Here is a 25,604-nt window from a genome sequence, read left to right as displayed (position 1 = left end):
ATTCATTGATAATGAAGTAGTTAGATGCATAAACAAGTTAAAATCTGAAACTATCTTCTTTTCAGGAAAAATCCTATGGCAGTTTTGTAACTACCCTGTCTCTTCTTAGGTTCTCCAAAATGCTGTAAGGAAAACAGTTCATTAATCTTCCACTATCAGTATTTAGAAAACAGTTCTCTATGAATCCTTGTTTCCATGGATGCTTTGCAATCAGATTCTCTCATGTCTTACAGATGTTCCATTTGCAATGCCCTTTCACTGCTGAGTCCTAGGAGAAAAGACAGGTCATCTTCATCTGTCCAGCTGCCTATTTTCATTAAATGGCAGGGACTTCAGTATTAAAACTCTACATCAATACTGTTTGAAACTCATCAAATGCTAAAAATCCGTCTGTGGGGAGATGAAGAATGGAAGAGAGAAAGCTTACAGACACCTTGTTTCCTCAGAAATCATGCTAAAAACAGAATAAAGTTCTATCTGCAATAATATTGGATGAAGCAGCCAAGTCAACAATATGATCTTGACATGATACTGCTGTTCAAAACCACAAACAATAACTACAGCTATAATCCTCGCTGTCAAAAAAAGAATGTGAGGCTAAATCAGAGCTTAAATGTCAGTTAAATCGGAGCTTAGACACAGTATCTTATTTTGTGGCCTACAAGCCCAGATCAATATGACAAATCAGAGTATACATGGCAAAATAAAAAATGTTAGTCCATTGAACCATAATGCTGAGGTCAGTCCATTGTGGGAAAAACGAATTACACAAATTCCAAGTTAGTATAAATTTCTTCCTTTTATTTTTTTTTTTTTTTACAATCTGAACAAAAGCCCCATTCCTCTTAAAATAAAAATAAAATCAAACTGAACAGCAACTCCATAAAACGAGTGCAATCACCACTGCTCACATACACTCTTCCAGCCATGGATTTTCATCTGGTTCTACTCTTAGAACATTCTCCCACCTCCGCACACTACAAGTGATAGGACAGACAGAGACAGAAACAAAAGCAGGTTTCTTCCCCTCCCAGCTAACTCTCCCATAATCACATTTTGATCATGTAATATGAAAGATTACTTTATTGTTAATGAATAAGTCACAGAAACATCATCCCAATAAAAATTAAGAAAGAATCAGCAAATGAAAAAATAGGAATTTTAATGGAAATATGACAATTTAGTAGTTCATTTCTAATGAGTTGGAACAGCCTAAATATTGCAAGATAATTGGGCTAGGCACTAGGAAGATCCTTTAAATGGTGCAGGTAGTCTGGGAACATTGTAATAACATTCATTCATGCTATATTTTAAGAGCTCGTTAAATAAAATACTATAAAAAGTCACATAGCTATAGATTATTTTGCCTCCAATACTATTCTGTACCATTCACCACAGTACCTTAAATCCAGATATAAAAACCTGCAACCCTACTTGTGCACTGTCTTTGGCTGCCACACTTATTTCATGATACAAATGATAAAATTCAGACGCCTTCAAAAAGCATGAGAGCTATCTGTCAGCTGTCCATTGAAAAATATCACAATTTAAAATTAAAAAATACCAAAACTGACTTTCTCCAATTTTATTAGCATTACTGACCACACACAACTTTTCTTAATGACAAGAATCTCTTCAACAAGTTCTCAAATTAGATTAGGATAGCCATTTAAAAACTAAAAACAAAACCTTGCCAGTTTGACAAGCAAGAAAACTGTAACCAAGTGCTACAGATTGACAATACAAAAGAGCTGGGAGTGGTTACTTCACATAGTATGAGAGCTTCATATCACTAGGGGACTGTAAATGATAACAGAATGACAAGTAAAAACTTGCTGTACTTTTACCAGGAACCAAAATTGTATTTATGTACCAAATGAAATTTTTGCAGAACATTGAGGGCTGGCACCCTTCCTTAATACACATATCCCATCCCAGCTGTTGCTTTTGCAGTACTTGTGTTCCAAATAGGGAGAAACATGAGATCTGTTCCTGTCATGCAGTAGCCTACACAGTTTTCATGAAGCCAAACTAATTACTTGTGGCCCATCTGGTTTAAACAAGTAACAGAAGTCAAGAAGGAGAAATACGCCAACAATACTATGTCCTGAAAACAAAGCATGAAATCCCAGCAGACACCCAGGGACAAATGAGCCTGAAAACTGCTGTCCTCAGAACTGAGGCATGCTGGCAGACCACTTTGCATCGCTGTAGTCTTCAACTGACTTAAAGATTTTTATTTGCGACTCTTGAGCCAACATAAGAAATTCACCTATTTGACAAAAACAGATAATATGAATGTCAAAGAAGAAAGTTCTTTCAAAGCATGAAAATGTTCTAAATCTGTATTTACTGTTTCAATTTTTGGGGAGGCCAACTGCTCTTCTTTAATGCTTCTGTTATTTTGCTTTAGCCTCTTCAGAGGAGTCATTTAAGCAAGACTACGCATAAATGAACATCCACTGTGTCACCATTTGGTTCTCCTAATTTCCAAACTATTCTAGTGCCTTTTATGCCAGGGCTTGATGCCCAAGCAAGCCATGCTCCAATAGCATAACATCATGCAAAACAAGCTTGTACCCTGGAGCATATGAGCCTATTAAAAACATTAACACACCAAATGCAGGCTTAAGGCTTATTTCCTCCTTGCAAAGACCAAAATGCTCTTTTCTTTTTTTTTATGCAGCAATTGCTTTACAGCAGCTGGCTCAGAACTTGTAGAGCTACAAGTGCCAGACATGGTGAGGAATACATTCCACTCTTTCTTCTTTTTGACTGTTGTTACTTGACCCACCAATTATTTTAATGATTTTCCCTACTGGGAATTCAAAAATGTATGTGTACACCTGCTCCGGCACATGTCACAGTGCAGTAAGACCTTGGCTGCATTAATTTTATAAAGTAAGGCATAGTCTTTAAAAAGCCACTTCTAAGAATAGATCTACCCCTCTCAAGTCCTTTCTGAATCTCTACAAAATACATAAACCCTTTCACAGCTGAGTGAGAGCCATGCGGTACTGAGCTGGCACCCAACAAACAGCAGCAAAACCAGGGAAGTCATCGGCAAGGGAAACAGATGCAGTTTAGAGCAGTTAACAAGCATCCAGACTTACTGTAGCTAACAGAACTCAGTTTGGAAAGAGAGATAACTGGCAGACCTATACTTTAAGCCTTTATACAGGGAAGAAACAGAACTCATGAATCCAACAGCATGACTCTAAGCATGATTCAATAGCATTACTAGAATTTGAAGAGGTTATTCAATTTTCTCCAGTAACTTTTACTCAGTAGTCTGTGGCCATTTCCTACCCAGTTTTCCTGCTACTTCTGCTTTTTTAATATAAACTCATATCCCAAGATATATCTTGCGATCCAAGTCAAACATATTTTACAGGTTCTCTAATACGCAATGAAAACTATCACACCACTCAGCGAGCCTAGAAAGCCCAATTAAGAGTAATTTCTATGCCTTCTTGAGTGCTGAATTTTATGCACAGAGCCGATTTCAAAGTCTTGTGATATGTAACTGTACTCTCCATATTCCTGACAATGCCTTTTATTCAGGATACTCACAGAAAGATTGATGACTACAGGAACAATCTAGGACAATGTGTTATTATCAACTAGGCACAAGAAACAGGACACTGTGCGTAGTTATAGCTTTCAGATTTTCCTTCCCAAGTCCCATTTTCTGAATATTGCTTGCCCAAAGAGATTGCCTTCCAGCACTGAATTTCTTTACTAGCAATAGCAAGCATGGAAGAGCATATTTGGTGTATACACTAGCTAACTCTACAATGAATACACAATGATTTTAGAATTGCTTGCTTTTATATAACCTCAATTTTCAAACTGGAAGAAAAAATAAGAAAGATAATCAGACGTGTAGAAAGATCAGAAGAGTGCAGCAGGAGTATTATTGATTCCAAGAAAATAAGATTATTATGGACAGGTTGTACCACCACACAGTACAAAGTAAAAGGAGGGACAAGTTATTTGCCCTGCTGCCAATCTTTCTCAAGAGGAAGGGTAGCAAAAATAAGCTGATATCCACTGCTGCTGCACAGCAGTAATGAAGACTAAATAGATTCTGTGGATTTTCATGGAAAGTAGCTCTGGAAAGAAAGTGCTGAAGCTACTTAAGATAGTCCTTCAAGTCTGCAATGTTTTTAGAGCAAGAATAAAGAATAAGCTGAGTAGCTAAAATCTTCATTGTGGAGAACTGGAAGTTTAGAAGTTGAAAATATTGATGGTACGTACCTAGAGAAGCTTTAACTAACAGGAAAAGAGGCTGGAGATTATTTTTACAAATTGAAATATAAAAACATCCAAAGTTAGGGATGCTTGTTGTATTTTGAATGAAGACCATGCATTATGTTTGAATATCTGAAAAATAGCTTGGATTCCTGCTGCTTTCAAATGAAAGCTGCTGCACTACTGCTGTGCATCTCAAAAAGCCAATAAAGACAGACAAATTTGATGTAGATTACTTGCCAAGACTGCAGCAGCGTTACTATGCTCTTTTCAAAGTCTAAAATCTAAGAAAGTGAAAAACAGAAGACGTGCTCAACCACAGATTTAACTGCATGTGTTTCACTATCAAATAACACACTGTGAGCAAGACTGCTGCACAGCAGAGAAGCGTTTTGCAAGCTCTCTAAAGAACAAACATCCACCTGTTCTGAACAGTTAAGTAGTGGCCAATAGGTGGAAAATCCTGTTACATAAATGCATCTTCATGAACAGCAGTGACACCAGAAAAAACTACCCAATTTCTCCAGAAAAGTTTTTTCTTCGCCTTCTACTCCATCATAGCAACTGTTTTTAACAGGATCAAGTCTCATTTTCCAGGAAATACAATTTCTTCCTTCACAAAGAAAGGATTAGTTTACTCTAACCTTTACAGCCCCCATACAGTCCTGGAAGGATTTCAGCTCTGTGTTTTGGGAGCACACTAAATATGTGTCAAGATTACTATCAATCTTGGAATAATTCTGCCTAAACAGCATGACACTAAAAACACTGTTAACTGTCTTTATTCCGCTCTCCCCCCACCCGCCCTCAGATTCTCCTAAAAAGAAGCTAGGTTATCTCCATATATTCATATCTCACTACAGTAAACTTCACAGTTTAATGTATGAAGAATGCTGTTTCAAAGCTACCAAACAGGACAGCTAGTCTTTTCATTACAAAAATATATTAATATACCATCAGTCTTGTGTACCCTTCACCTCCACTACTACAAAACCAAAGCAAACCCAATACAAACCAGCACAGTACAGAATGTTTTGTCATAGGCATGTTTTGTCTATTTTAGACAACTCATGAAAATTCACAAAAGGTTACAAATTTAACAGTATGAGTCTATTCAGTGTTTTACACATTATTTTGGAAATGTCTCTAAGGCTACATGCAAGCCTATAAAGTCTAAATTTAAGAACAGAATGCCAAAATCTAACGTACAAGTATCTTCAGCCCTCTCCACTCCTTTGCCCCACCCACCCTTTTTTAAATAACAACTAAAAGAAAAAAATTCTCTAGATATCTAGCTTACCAAAAACATTTGCATGAAAGCTTAACAGAGAAAGCCTTCAGTAGTATCTACTAAGAAACGACTAAAGATAGCTTGAGTCTTAGGTGTATCCCCTGCACAAGGAGCTGCCCACATCTCTTCAACAGGAACAGGGGGAAGGTGTACTTGTGAATATTTGCATTACTCCTGTTTCACAACAGAGCATATTCTTTTTCTTCGATCTCCCACTGGCTTAACTCAGCTTTCTTCCACTCTTCTGCCAAGTAGACATTTGTAGAGTATTAATTCTGCCACTTGAAGAAATTAATAAATGTGCCCTTCTCCTGTTTCTCCTTGCACAGCTGTGCATCACCTGCTACCTAGATGTGTATCATGAAGCTTAAAATGCAAATGAAGATTTCAAAATTTTCCTAGGTGTTTCTACAGCGTTTTGCCATCCAATATAATTCTTTTTCTAGTGCTCAAACTAAGATTTTTAACCTTTTCTTCCAATCTGATGTAAAGACCAATACACCAACGTTACTTACGCAGCCCCTTATGACATATTTGAAGACTTACGTCTCCTGACAATTTTCCCCTCTTCTTAATATCCTAAACACAGTTCTTTAAACTTTCCTCAGGAGACGACATTATCTACACTTCTAGCTATTTTTCTTGCTTTCCCATAAACACACTTTTCAACATGCTCCTGGAAACAAAGTACCCCAAACTCAGTTTTCCATGAGACCTGTCTAGCGTTGAGAGCAGAATAACTACCTTTTGTCATCCTGAAAGCTCACTGCTAGTCGTCTTCAAATGAAAAGTTTCCTTCCCCCTACATCTCACAGCAGTGTTGCCTTGGCATTTTGAAACAGCTTGATCCCCTTCCAAGGCAGCTACGCCCAGAAAGTTTCCATGCATTTCCATGTTTTACTTTGCCCTCCTTAGAACACTATTTTCTATCCATCTTTATCTAATCTCATGGCATTAATCCCAGGTAATTTTTAACATTTCTGGAATAACTTCATAATTTGATCACCTCCTGTTAAATGGTTATGTACCAATATGGTATCATCTATGAACTTAAACCAGTAAGGCCAGCAGATTGCTTTTAGGAAAATGCTGTAGGTCACTTTCATATGACATAAATTGCCCTACCACTTTGCCCCAGATTATACTGATATCCAGCTGCCTCCGCAGAGGATCAGCAAAGGTTGATATTTATACTGCATATACAACAGGTCTAATGTATCCAAAATATACTAGAACTGCTAGGCATGTGCCACACAGTTGATCTATGCTGTCCTATACATTCTGCTCGATACCATACGGACACTTGCTGGATACTACAGGGGAATCATATATTAAGGAATATGTAGGAGATTTAGTGCTTTTGCAGAGAAGAATGATCCAAGGTCTAGAAGATATGACCCATACTAAAACATTAACAGACTTTCATTTATTTATTCTATATAAGGTTTGCTCATGACTCCCACCTGAAATGTCATCCCAGACTGAGAGCTACACACCTGCAGAGCAGACTATTTTAAGTAAGCTGGCACTTTCATCAAATTCATATGGAAAGCCTTTGTTTTAGAGACAAGGAACCAGCTTCATATTTCCACTAGCGCTTCCCATTCCTTCTGCCAGATATGAGACTGTGAGGTTAAGTGCACCTTTTATGGGAGATAATCATGCTTGGTTTTAATTTAAATAATACTTTGACAGATACTATCAAAAACTGGTGAGGAAATGAGGATTTTTTCTAGCTAAAATGTATGGAATTTAACAGTAGTAGTTCTGTGAGGACTTCATGAGGACAGTGACAGCTCCGATGATTTGTTTACAATGTGCTTCCTTCTTGCTAACAATCCCAAACAACATATCCCATAACATCAAATCAAAACACGCTGTTCAATAACCTCTGCTTTGTATCAGTAAGCATGTTATCAAGACACAGGCAAGATGAGCAGCTATTTTGCATATTATCACTTAAACCAAAGATCAATGTCTGATATACAGCTAATATTATAACACTAGACTTGATAAAAATACTAAAGTATAAAGCTGCCTTGTGTTACCTGTAGCTCCTTACACAATTGAAACAATCTACTTTTAAAACTGTCTTCCGTGCATTCTAATTATGATTGATACTTACAAAACTCCGAAGTTTTGGAGGTTTCGAGCAGATTTTTTTTTCCAGAAATGCAGCAGGCTTTCCATCTGTAATTCTAACACTCTAACAGTTAGAATTCTAACAGTGACAAAATAACCAATGCTTTTTGTAGCTTCATTTTATACTCATGGTATGACAAAACAAGCTCTTGGTATCTTAAGTGTGATCTTCCTTATAAAAGACTCCCAAAGAGTTCTCAATGGCATGTCAAATTAAGTCAAGATATTTCACTTGTTTACTTGAGATTTTAGTCTTTCTCATTTACAGATTCCATACAACTTCAAGAGATAAAGAATCATCTGTTATTCAAGGAGCAGCTACTGCCTTGTAACCTAAAGGCAGGCGTTTTAAAGGGCTATCCATCACACAAGATAAACTGCTTGGTGCATATCCTAACCATCAAAATGCAAGTAAAGAGAGCAGTGCTATATTATGAAGTGACACAGCCAATGCTATTTTTCGTTGCTACTTTGTGCAAAGGATTCTACTTCAGGGGACAATAAAAGTCCAAGGAAAGTGACCACTAACTATTCGTAAATATCGAGTTATTTAATGCTCTGTTTAGTAAAACTAATGGCTTTCAATAACTTAGTGTATACCAAGCTGATCCTTAACACAGTTACAGCATACATCTATCGTCTATAATAAGCCACCAATGCCAAAATGGCCATGGTTATGCAACCATGGCTAGACTGAGAATTCTCGTGAAGACACCATCCTATCTACAGCTCCTCAGAGCATTTTGTCTGCCTTTGCTCATTCTCAGGACAGCAGGAAACAGGAGTATTGCTGATGCTCTTTCTGATGACAGCACAACTAAAATAAACTTAAGAATTTTCTTCACTCATTTGTTTCACAGTAACTAGGAAACACCACAGACAAAATGGTTGCTGAACCTGGAAAAAAATATGTAATAATCTAGTCAGATTAAATTCAACTTACTAGCAGAAAGGAAAGAGTTACTCTTCAAATTCAAAGACTCACATTTTGCCTTTGAAGAAGTATCACTAACATACTACAATGCATGTAAGTACAGAGAAACAAACACAATAACCAACTTAATCCCTGTCATTTACAGACTTAAAAGAACAGGTGCAACCAAATTTTAAGTCCCATTTGCCATCTTTTTCTTTTCAACAGTGCAGTTAATTATAAAGGTAATTCACCCCAGTACAGCTATCCTATTCAGAAAGAGGCTTATGGTATCAGTATAAAAACATCTACACAGCTTCCACCACTATAGTTCTGCAGTGCCATGACCACTAAAGGGCAAAAAATTAGTCCAGGAATTTAACTGAGACCAGGATTAGTCAGCGCAAATGGAGTTACCTGCCATCTTCAATGGGCAGAATGTGCCTGGCTACCCACCACCATTTCAGATGTGGTACTCACATAGTTTATACATGCATCCATATCCACACAAGTTAAAATCAGTAGCACACTAACATTTTGAGACAATTTGTTGAAAGATGGGCTGGAAGTCTTCAAACCATCTGCTCTAGCAACCATTTACATAGTACAGCAATCCTAGCACCTCTCTGCAGACATACACAACCACAAGTCTCCCATCCCAAAGGAGAATCACAGTATAACACACACTTCTTAGAGCATAGCTTTGGCTCCTGCTGTTCCTCTCTCTGGAAAATCACGTATGTCTGCAGGAAAATCATGCAATTCCTGGACATCAGGTGGATGGAAATACTTGCATGCATTTACTTGCATTCTACATGCATTCTCTGTGACAGCAAAGATTGCAAGAGCGATTCCTGCCTCCCTGTCAGCCTCCACACACATTCCCACTCTTCGATTATGCCAGTGCAACTGTCTCTGGACAATGCTGTTAACAGATATGTGAAATATGCTGTAAAGGAATACATAAAATGCCTGAATTTTTTTTTAAATATTTTTCAAGAAGTTTTCTTTTATCTCAGAACATTTCATGAGCAAACCTAAAACCAAAGGCTTCTCAGAACCTTCAGTTATGAAAGCAAGCTTCAGCTAGAGGATCAGTCTCACTAGTTCTTCTTTGCAAGAGCTGCAGTGGAGAAGTTAAAAAGATGGCCCAATGTTTCCTTCCTGCATCATGCACTTGATCTCATGTGCAAAGCTGCATTTTCCAGACTGTTTTTCCCTAAGCAAACCAGTATTTTTAGCTCTTAAAAGTGTCTTCCTTCAGATAGCATTTGCTGCCAGACTGCTTTGATCTTAATGCATATCAAAGGAGACTAAATTACAAATTTCTAAATAAAGTGCTTACATTTAACTATGCTCTCTTTTTAACATTTAATCAGGGTAAAACACAAAAGGACCAGTGTTCCAGCCCCTAGTATCCCAGCTGGTTAGGGTATTCCACATACAGCTCATGCCTCCTTTATCAGCCTTTTGCAGCTGCTCAACTCTAAAATATTATTTGATTCTTAATGGTACTTATTTTCATGCCTTTTGCTGTATTTTTGATTAATAGACTACAGCGATTCCAACAAAGTATGTAAGGCACATTGAAGCACACCTTCAACCATCTGTAACAGTAAAACCCATAGTGAGTTTCAAGACACAAAGAATTTGATAACATGAGATTTTTAATACACAATGGGACGCACTCTTCAGTTGAGGCCTTGTTATCCTATAAATCAAAAAATTTCAAGTACAGCTACTATGAAAAACGTCAAGTACGGCAGAAAGAAAATTCCACAATTCTGCCTATTGACATCATTAAGTACAATGTACTTCTAAGCTTTAAAGCATGTATGGATATTGTGAACATTTTAGGATATTTCCATAACTGATGAACATACTATCAGCCACCTATTTACTGAAGAAGTTTGTGGTTTTTCTACTTAATGCAATAGGAAGATATACATGGAAGACACACAGAGGTGGCTGGTATATGTAACAGTACTAATAGAAATGAATGTTGACTAATGCATTCTCCCGGGCAATAAAGGTTTATGAATAAATCCCAGAAACTTTAGGAATTCATAGAAAACCCAAAATGAAAACAATGAGAACACAAGGTCCACAATATCAGTGTGGTGCTCGACTGCAAAACAGTCCTGAAAGACACAGTTTCCATAACAAAGCAAATTCTAGTCAAGACAAAATGTGTTTAAGAATCCAGAAGTTTTATAGTGATTTCGGTTCTTGTTTAGGGATTTTGAAAAACGTGACTGAAGAGCCCCCATGTAACTGTATACAGACAAAGAGATTTAGGTCCCGCTGCCTGCCAAACTGAATCTGGTAACGTCAACATGCATCACAATAACAAAATTATCGAAGTCTGTACTATTCTCCTCTTTTCCCCTACCACCTAAAGGAGTAAATGCACTTTAATGTGAACATTGCTTACAGCAATTACTTACATTAGCATTTTAAAAAGCATCTGTGTGATAGCAACTGATAAAGCATTTTAGAAAAATGTTTTAAAGTGTTCTCCTTTGCTTTATCTGTAATAGACTGCAATTGATAGCAAAAGAAAATTGATTTAAAAAGGAATTATCAGTTGGGATGAAATGTGGATCATAAGGGGGCAGCACAAAAGATTGGAATAAATGACAGACAGGAGAGAAGACACAGTAATTTCTCATTATTTTTGACAACTAAAGCACAAGAATATCAAGGTATTTGTGGCCACCATTGAGCATCCACATGATGCAAAGGCATACCAGCCCACAATTTTCCAGAAAAATCTGCAAGAAATGGAAGCGTTAATGGTCTGTGGACATTGCAAAGGTTATCTCATGAGCCAGGAATAGATTTTTAAGGACTTCATTTCCATATCTTTATTTTTAAAGAAGAATTGCAGTTATTGCTCTGTGATGCAATGAGTTAATACAACAAGCTACGTAACACTTGGGTTTACTGGAAGCTGCACTAGCATTTTGGAGGGCAATAGCCAAAATCGTGGTTCTGAATAACTCCCAACCTTCTCTTGACAGAGAAAGCTGGCTTCTTAAGGCTCAAGTACAACCAGCTACAAAAGTGGCTCCCAACAGTCAAAGGCATCCATGACAGGAAGGAATAACTCATCTTCCCCATAGCTCTGATTACTTACAACACGTGTGCTGCCTCATCCTAAGAAACAGTGCTGATTAAAAGCTTCATCCTTTTAAAAATCCTCTTCACCTTATGGTCTGAACTTTATTTCAAATAACTTTGTGGTGGTAAAGTGACTACTGTCTCCTGGAAAGGGGAAAATACATATTTCTTTAAAAAAAATATAGAAAAGGTCTGACCGACCTGATGAGTTTCATGAAAACATGAAATAGCCCCAAGTGAAACTCAAGGCTGACAAAAAAGAAACCTCCAGCACAAATATCACGTTGGTCCTGAGAAAGACCTCATTATGCTGATGACTCATTTTTCTGCTCAAGGAATACTAAGTGTCAACCTCAGGACCCACAAGAACAGTAAAACAGGGAGCATAACATCATAGAAATGGAGTAGAAAGTGGGAAGGCTCTGCATAATAATACTGTAATGTTAATGAGGCTTTTCTGTATTAACTAGATAATTTGGACTACCAGACCATTAAAACTTAAGTGGATGAACAAGAAATTCTTGACCCCATTTATGTAGTGCATTCCTTTTTGCACATTACAAGATTTGGAGTGCAGCAGCATGCCAAACGGCCTCAGGATTATAAGGTGTGTATCCTGACATGGGAAGACCATGTTAAAAAACGGAGCACAGGGAGGAAAAGGGCCATGCCATGTCCAGAGAAAAAGAACAGTGCAAGTCTAACGCTGTCCTGAGACTTGGATCTACTCTCTTAATGCACTAGAAACTAGTACTGTTCTCTGAATAGTCTCTCACAAAACACGAGGTAAAACCCATAAGAACTGGGATAGAAAGAGAGGGACTCATGTGACAGGAAGGAATCTCCTCAAAATGCAGCTAGGCTGTCAGAGGCCTTCAAACTCTACAGAAAAGGGCTCTGCACTGGAATTATTTTATGGAAGTGTCTACCTATTTACATTGAATTTATTTTGTTTGCTTTTGCCACAGTCTTCAAATCATTGCTTTGGTGGCTAGTCACACAAGGAGACAAAGGGATTTTCACAATAAACCAGCTACTTCATTTTTAGGATATAAATCGGCAACACTGTGCAACAGAGAAAAATATAAAGCAACAAAAGCCATCCTGAAATACATAGTTTTACAGAAAATAAACTGCAATCAGACTTCATACAGTTACTGAAGAAAAAAATTACAGCTATGTATTATTCTGGGCTTACAGTCTTAAAATGTTAGAAAGTGCATGTTCAGGAACTGGTTTGGATGGTGTTACATCACTAACCTACAGAAGGAGTGACACCAGTGTCATAGTTTTACCACAGCCAGCAACTAAGCACCACATAGCTGTCCAGTCACTCACTCCCTTCCCTGCTCCTGGTGGGAAGGGGAGGAGAACTGGAAAAAAGTAAAACTCGTGGGTTGAAATAAAGACAGTTTAATAGGACAGCAAATAAAGGTAAAATAACATTAATAATAATAGAATATACAAGGTGAGGGATGTACAGCGCAATTGATTACCACCCACTGACCAAAGTCCAGTTTGTCCCCAAGTAGTGATCACCCACTGGCCAACTGCCCCCAGTTTATATAGTACTTGTGTTCCATCTGTCACGTGTTCTGCAGTTTACAGAACCCACTGCAACGTAGTCAACTACTTTATGAAGACTCTTTTGTGTATGTAATACTCAACAACAGGTTATGCTTCATTATTCTGCAGTCCCATATGACAAGAGCTCCCTCCTCACCTTTTCAAAACAACTAATAGAGATTTGGAACTTCTCACTCTGACAGTAAAAGGTTGTCACCCATGACATGCATAACCTTAATATTTGTCCTATCCACAGTGTAACAGGGACACTCATTACTTTTGAGAAACAAGGAAAGGGGAAAGTGAAATAGAGAGATTCAGAACCTGGTAGGTTTTGGGACAAGATAACCCTGATTACCACAATTCTGTGAAACGCATGATATATTCCTTGTATTTCCTCATAGTACTACTGTACACCATAAACACTTCTTACAAGGCTGCACAACAGAAAGTTATGCTTACGATGCAAGGATACCCTGCATATTTTGACCTTGAAGGGCACGATAATGTGAACAAATGTTACCACATGGCAGCTTGATACTGGCAAAAGTCTCACTAATAAAGCTGTATAGCATTGGCATAGCCCACATTTCAATCTAAAATGACAATAATGAAGTCACATCACTCTGCTGGTTTTCTGAATCACCTTCCACGCTTGTCTTCAGTTCTGTCTGCTTATGTGAATATAATCACTGATTGATCTTACAAAACCCTGAAGGACTAGACACAATCTCCCTGAAATACTGAAATACCAGAGTGTCATTTTCTTCCCAGAAAATGACTAGAAATAGAGTAAAACTGTGATTTTTCTGTTTTACTGTATATCACTTAAAGATAATGTAGAATCTTCTCCTAAATATGTAAAAATGTACACAGGATTCCAATTCCTCTTTAAAATAAAATTACATTCTCATTTTCCACATGGGTTTTGGTTTTGCAAAAAATACAATCTTAGGAAGTAAATACACTCTGCTACAAACACTGAAAGATAGGATCTGCTGACTGCTGTTAAGCCAGAAAAGCATATAAACTGATATATCTGTCAGATTCAAATCACTGCACAAATAAACAGAATCATTAACAATTCTAAATATTAACCTCTTACTAAATGCATTTTCTGTACATATGAACTATCATGTCAAAATAATTTAAAAACCCCATAGCCCTATTATAGGTGTGATTCCTTCCCATAGCTTTGTTTTTCTTAAAAAATAACTACTATCTATCATAGCTGAAATTGTGCCAAGAGGCTCAGGAATTTTTTATACACTTCCTTTATGACATGCTTTTCACTCCATGGCAACAAGTCATTAAGCTCCAAAATTGTTTCTGCTCTTTTTCTCCTGGAAGTTCTTACCAGACATCTTGGGTTAACAATACAGAGGTCCTTCTGCAAGTTATTTTGACATCAACAGTTACAAGGCTTATATGAATGCACAGTTACTAAGACTATTCAGAGCAACACGCATGAAGACAGGGCTACCAATGAAACTCAAATAATTTCTAGTCATTTAAGCTGCACAGCTATAACTAAAGCTTTGAATATATTGTATATCAGACAAGAAAGTATATCTTACCTGGAACTTGCCATCTAAATAGGAATACTCACCCTGCTGCAACTGCAGGAGGTATGACCAGTATGAGTTTAAGTTGTGCTTCATGCAGAGCTTCAGAAAGGTGAATGAGCAAGTGGGTCAACTCCCTGAAACATGAATATATTGTTAGAGGGAAAGGCAATAAAACTGGTGGTATACATTGGCAAGGAACAGTAGAAGTAATTGAAAAGACGAAGATGGCTAGAGAGCCAAACATGGTTTGTAGTGAACGATGACAGAAGAAAAAAATAAGGAACATTGATCAGAGGCTGACCCTCTTCCAGGACTAAGAACACTGAACTACTGGAGACAGTTTTAGAATTGGTAATCTTGGGGCTAAAATGTTTCCTAGTTAGTTTTATTTGATCTAATTATGCATAGTTAGCATATAAAGCCAGCACAGCTTATCAAAGCAGGTCACCTCTTGAGGTCATACTCAGTAAAAAGAACTCAATAAATAGAAGAACCAAATACTGTTCTGAAAGAAGAACTGTTGCACAGATTCAATCTACCACTGCGTTATTACACAAGGTCTGAGAATTCATAAAAATGCTTTCACAGCAAGACATGCACTCTTCAAGGGACATTTCTGCGACCTGTATTCAGAAACATTTCTGCAGCTTTTTCTTTCTGTGTAAATACCCCTTTTGTTTCTCAACATATTGCTGTATAGCTACAAAATAATTGTTTGACAATGTCATATCTGGAAGTATAACCTTCCATATGAATAATTTAAAGACTTTCATAGAAGCTAATTTTCATATCCATATTCTAAACATTTCAATAGGAAAATAAATCCCAAAACTCTCATGTAAACTGGTTTTAGTCTTCCTGATTTCAAGGGTGATGTTATTAGAAAATCCTTCAGACACAGACTGCAGAAACAAAAAAGTTTAATGGCTACTGTTATCTTAAGAGTAGTACAATATTACCTTCAATTTGCACTATAAACACGACCTTTCTGTGTGCCTTCCTTAAGACATTTGACTTTTCAGAACAAAGTCAACTTTCGTATTTACCCACTGGCAGAGTGAAGCCACAAATGCAGGCAAGCTGACTCATGATATTTGCACGGAATACTAGATCTGTTCATAACTATGCTTTAACCTGAACTGAGTAGAAAGCTTCACAACCCATTCCAGTAGGCTAAACGTGCCAAAGCAGGAAAGAGAGGATATATATAAACAATCATCCAAATTGTTTGCTACTTTTGAACTGGACTAAACCCGAACTCTCAGAAACAACTTTTGATACTGTCATGCCTTTCAAGCCAGTATCACCCTAGAAATATTTTTCTGAAATCACTGATCTTTCAATATAATTACTCAACAAGCAATGATGCTCAACTTGTACAGCGCAGACACTATGCAAAGGTAACCAAGCATTTTCATTTTCCCTGAAAAGGTTTGATGTCTGGTGAAAACTTCCTAAGGATGCTACAAAAGCCATTAATCTCAAAATCCTGGCAAACAAATAAAGCAGGTTTTATTGCTTTTCCAATATCATCAATATTTTGTGCTTACAATATGAGAGCTGACTGTGCTTAACAGCACTTGACAATGAACTGTCATGCTGCCTCCTATATTTCTCTTCTGAGAGGAGACATGAGATTACAGGAATCAGCTTTTGGTCTGTCTGCAGCATTTACATTCTTGCTCTGGGAAAGAAACAGCTTTCCCTCTTATTTCCTTATCATATGCATTCCATATTAAGAATGTCACTGTTCAGACAAATCATTTACAGCACGGAAGAATCCTTTTCCATAGGAATTCATTAAAAACTACAGCACTAAATTAAATACACATTTCTTGACTTCAGCATACACATCATGGCTCCCACATGACATTATCTTATCAAAAACTATTACAAGTATTAAAACTAGCTAAGCCTTCTTCCCCAATGATTTGTGTCTCATGCCTAAGCGACCTCTTTAATTAATTATGCCCAAACTGCAGTATGAGTTCACCCTTTATTACGTCAGAGATATTACATATAAGATAAATCTGACCGAAGAATCACTTCCTCTGGCATTGAGATTATTCTACAATGCTCGTCAGTAGGGAGTCCTCTCCTCTGCCTGGCTGCCCTTGTTAGATGTAGCAACTCCAAGATCTTTACACCATTCAAAACATTTGCTGACTTTAAATTTAATTATTTAGAAGGTGAGAGGATAGAAGAAGGGGCAGAATAGGACAAAAGAACCTAACATAGATGCAAAGCAATATAATGTCATTTTCATTTAGAAACAAGGCTAACGCCCTCACATCTTCACATATCACTCTTCACATATCTGCCTCATCTCCTAACATCTTGCTACGCAGATAGAAATGCTTTGAAGCATAAGAAGAAACACAGTTGGGATTATTTTAAACTAGATGCAGAGAAAAAAAAATTCAAGAGAAGCCCCTTTCTGGGCACTGTCAGACACTAGAGGTTAGCCAGCAGAAGTGAAAAAGTATCCACAAATGCAGTGACGCACCCATAAAACCAGTTACTGCACAAAAGTAGTCATATTTTAAAATTAGAAAGGCATATAGTGTAGAAACACAATCTGCAACTGTGAATGAAAGACAGAGGTTTGTGATGTGCCTGATAAAGAGGCAGGAGCGCAGTTTGGATTGTCGCTTTTATTTTGTAGCTAGCAGACAGGACTCCAAGTAAAAACAGGACTCCAAGTAAAAACAGCTGCTTCGTCTCCTCCTGCCACCAAATCCAAAGCACAGCTCTGGCCAAAAGAATAATTAGCTTCAACTTGGAGGAGGTCAGGAAAAAAGGGGTAGATGGACAACTGCAGATTCTGGCTCAAGAAACTCAGATTAACATCTACTTACTAACCTGTCAAGCCAGGCCTCTGGGCCCTGAAAGCCTTCTAGAAAATCAGACAGGATTAATGATTTATTAATTTAGGCTCTCCATTTATCAGCCAAGACTGATTATGTAAATCAAATGTGCACTCTTCTCCTCTCCTCCAAACACCAATAGCAGAAAGCTCATTTCTTGTGTACTATAAATTAAAACTTTACTGTGTCTCAACAGTGCTTTCCAGTGTTTTAAACACAATATTCTCCCATATAACTATGAGCAATTTTGAAAGAAAAGCTACTGACATTTTTAAAATTATAATGAGGTGCAGGAAAGTAGGAATAGAATTAGTCTTCCTGAAAAGGCTTCATTAAACATTTACCAGAGACCTCACCATTGTCATATTTAAATTCAGAGTAGCCAATAAAACACTGACAGCTTTAGGACTCTATCTTGAGCTAATTAAGGTCTACTTCATTCCTACTATTACAGGCCTTCTATTATCACTACCATTTAGTAGGTCAGTTTTCCTAAAGTTCATAACTTCAGAGTATCTTGTGCCCTATAAAGGATGCAGACCTCTAAATTCTCAGCAAGTTCGTTTTGTCAGCAAAGTTCATTTTTTTCATTCATTTTTCCAATGCTGCTGGTCTACTGTGTTTGGGACACCCTGTAGCACAGTTTACTTCAGTGCACAAGAGTGGACTGTGAGCGTATTTGAAAAGTCTTGCAGAAGATACATAAGGCTATTATATCCTTCTCTTCAGTTACATGACCTTTGAGAACTCTGCAACTTTCCAACTTCAACCACTTCTTTGCACAAATGGGTAGTCAGTACTTCCTAAAATGTATGCCTTGTCAAGAAAATAAGACTGAATAAAGCTGTCTGCTTCAAGATGAAATTGCCCTTCTGTGTCATTTCATTGCCTAGTTAATACCAAAAAACTGGAGTGAATTATGGCAAATCTTTGATTAATAGATTAATTTTTCAGGAACTAACATGAAGGATAGAACTTTTAGAAGAGCTTTTTGCTCCTGCACTCCTACTAACATTAATAAGATGTCTGAAGGTCATCTTCTGCATGATACCAAATGCCCGTAGCACGTGGCGAAAAAAAAAAGATCATGTTTTTCAGATCAATTCTGTGTGATGGCAGTGCCATCTGTCAGCTAATGCCAGACTGATCAAAATAATGTGTGCACTTTTATGTCTGCTGTGAGATTCTGATGGGTACATTCATGCCATTTTCACAACATGAGCCAGAAAACCACAACCAATAAACCCAGAAGTGAGATTAGTAACAGAGACATTGTCCTGTCTGGCTATTAAGTAACTATGGAAAACCTTTGCTTGCTCAGTTATCTCGCTATTTCTGCCATGTGCATTTCTAAACTTAAATATCATAGGATGAAAAACTTGGAATATTTTATTGCAATATCAGTCAAGTAAATTTTAGCTAGAGAACAGTTACTTAATTAAGCAGGTTGAAACTATAAGAAGCAGCAAAATGCATTAGAATTGAGGTATCATCCGCATAGGATATCTTGGCTGATTTACATTTTTGTTCGGAGACTGATTTCCTATGTGTTAGAATAAAAGATGGGAAGCTGAATACTTTTTCACTGTGCAATGATTGTCAGTACGAGAAGAGGTAGCATCAGACAGATGCAGTCTTTATCTCACATTAAATTTGACCTCCCTGTGATTTGTATATAAATAATTCTATTCCCAAAAATCACAGGAAAGAACCAAGTACCGGTACTACAGACGGCATTCTGAAGTACCTGTAATTAGACATCTACAGGAGCCTGAACTGGTCAGTAAAGGCCCCTAAAACTTACATTCATACACACATACCAAGACAATTCAGGTTCTTCAGACAGAACAGGTAGTATTTCAGCATCTAAATAGAAGAACCTAGATGTTCCATAATGCACAAAAGCACAAATGTTCCATAAGCAAATCTGACTCTCTAATCATTTCAAGTCTGATAAAGAACACTGTGCTACATTAGGTGTTCCTGCACCACTAAGGTAGTGCACTGGATGGAATTATGGGTCTTTTCCAGAACCCTATTAATTATAACAGGAATAATTTCCACAGATTTCCTCTCAACACAGATCCATGAAAGGATGCACTAGAACAATTGAGTGTCATTTTATTATTTATTGCTTTAATAGTTACGTATCCACTTACTTTAAGTTTTGAACAATGAAAACCGTAAGGATTCTAAGTGAGATAACTTTTCCATAGATTCACGCCACCACTCTGTCATTTCATAAGGCAGGCTGGCAGCTGCCTCATATCTCCAGATATTGCTGTGCACCTGTGTTGAGTCTCTATAACCTGTAGCTAACTGTTATGTGACACTATTCCTTGTATTTCAGAAAAAAAAAGGTTTTTTTAATTTTCTTTTTAAACTAAAACATGTTCACACTAAATAAAATGAAGAAATTGGATTAGCTAGGCAGGTCTCCATATTATCAGACAGCTCTAAAAGTAATTGAAAGGGAGACTGTCTGTTCCTAGGAGCATCACTATGATCTTTTGTTCCTTCACCTAGAAGAAGGTTAAGCTACTTTCAGATGTTTGACCTTGAAGGATCTGAACCAGGAAACCCTACGTTCTGTACATAACAATGAATACAGATGCTTTATATGGAGCATATACAATTTCTGTTCTATTAATGCTTCACATCTCCAAATAATTAGTGGTCATCTTTGTTGACAGATGTGACTGTGAACTGACCTCCACTCTTCCAAAGTCAAGAACATGCTTTGCTAGTGGTGTTTTGACTGTGGAAAGACACACTGTCAAGTAAGATCAGGTATGAATCGTGTTACAATACTGCCACTCTGTGGGCTAAAAAGGTCATGGTCTGCTCCTTATTCAGGGACAAGAAAAGCTAGACTCACCGTCTATCAGGAATAATTCTGCTCTGCTATTCAAAAGGTAATTAACAGATCCCAAAGTAACACCACTGAACATGCAATAAAAACACAGGCTTGCCAAAATGCTAAGTTCACTTAATTCTAGCCCTTAAGATCTGTTCAAAGCACCTGTTCACTCCAAAAAGAGTGGTAGGGAAAACCCCTGGGACCCCCAAGCCATCCAGTTTTAGAACAAGTGATAGACAAAGCGACTGAATCTCACGAAGGAAGACATCAGTCCCATACCTTTAAGCATCACGAGACAAAATTTTAATGTAATTATGTAGTTCTGCTTTCACAAAACAACTGTTATTCTACACACAAAGTCTAGCTTCAGCTTGCTGCCTAGATTAGCCTTATTCAGAATGCTTGTTTCTGAGGAGCCAAGCCCAACACAAGCTATTTTGCAACTTAAACACCCTAACCATTTCTAGGGGAGTGGCAATAAAGTAAAAAACCCCACAGATAAGTTTACAATGAAGCACTTAAATGAAAATTGGTATTGAGGAGGAAAACCTGCAGTTCATAACTTTTATTTCTATTCACGTTTTTCTGCCAAACATCATCTTTCACATTTTAGTTAGGATAATCCCGAAGTCTTGTTCACAGATGGCCACATATGATCAAACATTAGTGACTCAGAGCACAGGAGGCGGTTACCATTCTCCTTTATGAGAAAAACCCTTTCCTTCTCAAAGTTACGGAAAATACTTCCCACTCTTGTCTATCAATAACATACAGACTGTGAATATGTAAGCAGTGCTTCTTTACTTCACCTAAATAATGTTCAGGTACTGAAAGCTAAAGCAACTACACAGCAGTACCTCCTGCAGTACAAACAGTTCTTATCACACAAGATATGCAGTTTTGAACCAGCATTACTCCTGGCAAAGTGTAACGTATCTACCATGCCACAAGTAAACTCAGCCTGGAGCTAATAAAAAAAGGATGCTTTGTTCATGTGTGTCACTTGCAATACAGAACTTTTATCCTAGTGTGCTTAAATTGAGTTTTAAAATTACAGTAGTGTAGTCTGTCTTGCATTCATGTAAGTAAGAGGAAAAGCATGAATTTTACTGAAATATAGAAAGCATAGTAAATAAACTGACCACTACACCCAGCTTCTAGCTGGCAGTTACTAATGGCTTAAATCACCTTGTTGGCTGTCTTACTAAGTCATTATAATAGGTTCAGAGATCATATAGAGATCAACTTGGCAAATTACCTAATTATCAGCAAGAGCATCTAGCATAAGGATTATTCATTCCAATGCAAATGGTGGAGTCCCTGACAAAGCTACAAATATTGTGCAGTTCAGCTCACTGTTTCCAAGTGTTAATGTTAGAGGGAAAAGGCAGGACTCCATTAACAGCACCTACAGTTCCAGAAATAACTATTACGTGCTATCAAGCCTACTACATTTGCCCTAAACAGAATAACCTGAAGTAACCATTTTTGAAAGGTGAATGTCTTCTATAATGAAGACTACATTCTGTGGAGCTTTCTTTTAAGCTAATTTCCCCTGGATATTTTGGGCAATAGGGAACTGGTAGGAATACTGTGCTTTAGGTAATGGATGCCTGAACTTCCTGAGAGAACTAAAAGAAAATCTTCACATAGCTTCACTGAATCTTTTATTACACTACATGTCCTGCCTTTTCCCCCTGAAGCAGCAGTCTGGAGTTTGCCTTGTCTTCACTCTGTCTAAGATATTAAGACAGCCAAGAGGCTCAAGGAAAACAGATAAGAATATGTCAGGAAACAACTTAATATGGATAAGCCCTTAAGTTTTAGCAGCTACGATAAATTCAGACTCTCTGACACTTCATAGAAGAGCTTCCAAAAGGGATTTTGGTTTTAGTTTCAGTAGGTCTGAAAAATACTTATATAAAAGTTTGGAAGGTTTCCTATTCAATTCAGATTTGGTCATCTTGAAAGCATCCCACGATTCCAAGCTTCACCCAGTAACCCAAACCAAATCATAAAATAAAGGCCAGGGCCAATATCTAAGTAAGAATGCAATTGAGGTACCTCCTTCACCCTTGTTCAACAGTAACATCTTGCAGAACTCAAGTAGTGGTCTGCTAGGTCTACTATGAAGATAATGATGTCACCTTGGAGCTCACGTAGAATGCAGTAAACTCTTCTGTTTCATTCTAGGATAATTGGAAGAACCTCCAGTTGTTTAAGAACAAAATGCATTCATTTATAATAACAAATTCAAATCAAACCAGACAAATTAAAAAGATGCTTTAAAAGAGACGATTTTTAAGAACTGCATCCTAGAGATTCATACTCACGTTTGCTTTTGATTTCCCAGCTGTCTCCAAACTTCAACTACAAAACCATCAAAATTTTCATCCTAAATAAATTGAATTGGCAACAATACATAGTTAATCACCATGCTTATTAGGGTTGTATCAAAGAAGACTGCACAGTATGAAAGCACACAATCACTGTAGTCTTTCTTATACTATTACAGATTGAACATGTTTTATATTCTTATATCATCTTGTCTTTAATGTAGCTTTTCATGAAAAAGTCAAAAAAGAGCACAAACTACAAAACAAACATGCAAAAGTTGAAAATGTCTACTAGTTATCCAGGACTTCTACTTTTACAGGATAAACCAGTAACAGATCGGGAAAATTCAGACATTAATTAAAGATGGTTGTTAAGCAAATAATTTGATGCATATTTACATGCATATTGGGAAAAAACTGCGAGCTCTTAAATCTGAAGATGTAAATGCAAACTTGGCACAGGCATGATTCCAAACATCTCCTACAATTAATCTCACATGTGATAATTTATATTTAGCATGATCAAGGAAAGTTATACTTCATAGAATCATAGAATGGTTTCGGTTGGAAGAGACCTTAAAGATCATCTGGTTCCAATCCCCCTGCAGGGACATCTCCTACTAGGTCAAGCTGCTCAAATCCCATCAAGCCTGGCCTTGAACATCTCCAGGGATGGGGCATCCACTACTTCTCTGGGCAACCTGTTCCAATGTCTCACGAACCTCACAAGAAAAAATGTCTTCCTAATATCTAATCTGTATCTCCCCTCTTTCAGGTCCCTGAGCTGCTCCCACAACCCCTCTTCTCCAGCCCTTCCCAGCTCCATTCCCTTCTCCAGACATGTCACAGCCCCTGTGTGGAGGAGCCCAAAACTGAACCCAGGATTCAAAATGAAGCCTCCTCAGTCACCACACCTAGGGCAGCGTGGCTTGAGCCCCTGCCAGTGAAGACTGAGGCAAAAATGTCATTGAGTACCTCAGCCTTCTCCATATCCTGGGTAAGCAAGTTTCCCATTTCTGTCCAGAGAGGTCCCATGATCTCCCTAGTCTACCTTTTATCACCGACGTACCTACAGAAACTTTTCTTGATGCCCTTGATTAGATTTAATCCTATCAGGGCTTTAGCTTTCCTAACCAGATCCCTGGCTGTTCAAACTATTTCTCTGTATTCCTCCCAGGCTCTCCACTCTTGCCTCCTCCCTCTGTAGGCTTCTTGTTTGAGTTTAAGTCTGTCCAGGAGCTTCCTGTTCATCCATGCAGTCCCCCTGGTGCTTCTGCCTGACTTCCTCTTTGTTGAGATGCATTGCTGCTGAGCTTGGAGGAGGGGATCCTTGACTATTAACAAGTTTTCTTGGGCCCCTCTCCCCTCCAGGGCTTTTATTTACTCTACCAAGCAGATCCCTGAAGAGGCCAAAGGCTGCTCTCCTTAAGTCCAGAGTAGTGAGCTTGCTGCACACCCTCCGCACTGCCCTAAGGATCTTCAACTCCACCATTGTCACTGCAGCTATAGCTTCCCTTGACCTTCACATTCTGCACCAGTCCTTCCTTGTTAGTGAGAAGAAGGTCCAGCATAGCACCACTCCTCATTGGCTCTTCTGCCATTTGGAGAAGGAAGATATCATCAATGCATTCCAAGAACCTCCTGGACTGCATATTCCCTGCAGTGTTGTCCAAAGGGTAATTTGAGTACCTTTTTTGATGTATCAGTTTCAAATGAATAAACTATTCAGTTTACATCTACATCCTTCTCCCTCTAGCACACATTAAGATTTCTTTAATGTAGCCAGTGAGAAAACTTTCTCTGACAAAGCTGTTATAAATCAACCACTACTGCTGAATGTCCACTGAGTGAAGCTTGTCTAGTCCTACACATGCTCAGCTCTAAAGTTAACGGGCTGCCCAGAAAGCCTTAGCAAACTATGACTATTCCTTAAAGGAAATTCCCTTCTCTCCCCAGCCTCTTAACATTTTAAGGAAACTGGTTTATCAGACCTGAGAAAAACTGTACAGTAATAGATATCAGAAACACTCACAGCCACAATACTTAAAAGCCTCTGATATGGTTTAAACTCAGCTGACAACTGTGCACCACACAGCTGTCCCCCAATCCCCAGCAGTGGGACAGGGGAGAGAACTGGGAAAAAACCTCATGGATTGAGATAAAGATAGTTTAATAGCAAAGGAAGAGAAAATAATAATAATAATAATGATAAAAGACTATATGAAACAAGAGATGCACAATACCATTGCTTACCATCTGCTGACCAACACACAGCTCATACCCAACCAGCAATCCTGCCCCCTGCCAGCTCCCCCCAGTTTATATGCTGAGCATGACATCATGTGGTATGAAATGTGGTATGAAATGTGGTATCATGTGGTATGAAAGGGAGGTTTAGGCTGGACATTAGGAAAAAATTCTTCACAGAAAGGGTCATTGGGCACTGGAACAGGCTGCCCAGGGAGCTGGTTGAGTCACCTTCCCTGGAGGTGTTTAAGGCACGGGTGGACGAGGTGCTAAGGGGAATGGTTTAGTGTTTGATAGGAATGGTTGGACTCGATAATCTGGTGGGTCTCTTCCAACCTGGTTATTCTATGATTCTATGATTCTATATCCAGCGAGTTATTCTTGGAATTAGAAGTGGCTCATTAGCCACCAAGCCTGAATGTACTCCTCTAACGCAG

At 38.0% G+C, this 25,604-nt stretch overlaps 1 protein-coding gene across 2 annotated transcripts in view; it reads right to left on the bottom strand.

Annotated features, from left to right (window-relative positions):
* The window catches only part of CHID1 (chitinase domain containing 1), a 110,688-nt gene that overhangs the window by 79,425 nt on the left and 5,659 nt on the right, over nucleotides 1-25,604 (bottom strand). For both annotated transcript variants that reach the window (XM_069857850.1, XM_069857851.1), the window contains exons 6-7: nucleotides 22,918-22,979; nucleotides 14,899-14,991 (exon numbers count right to left, since the gene is read on the bottom strand). In XM_069857850.1, the coding sequence (XP_069713951.1) occupies nucleotides 14,899-14,991; nucleotides 22,918-22,979 (155 nt within the window). The remainder of the gene's footprint in view (nucleotides 1-14,898; nucleotides 14,992-22,917; nucleotides 22,980-25,604) is intronic.

Source organism: Phaenicophaeus curvirostris, chromosome 5, assembly GCF_032191515.1.
Source record: "Phaenicophaeus curvirostris isolate KB17595 chromosome 5, BPBGC_Pcur_1.0, whole genome shotgun sequence".
In the NCBI taxonomy this organism is placed as follows: Eukaryota; Metazoa; Chordata; class Aves; order Cuculiformes; family Cuculidae; genus Phaenicophaeus; species Phaenicophaeus curvirostris.
Note: the sequence above shows the minus strand (reverse complement) of the source record. Positions and strands in the feature narration are given on the sequence as shown.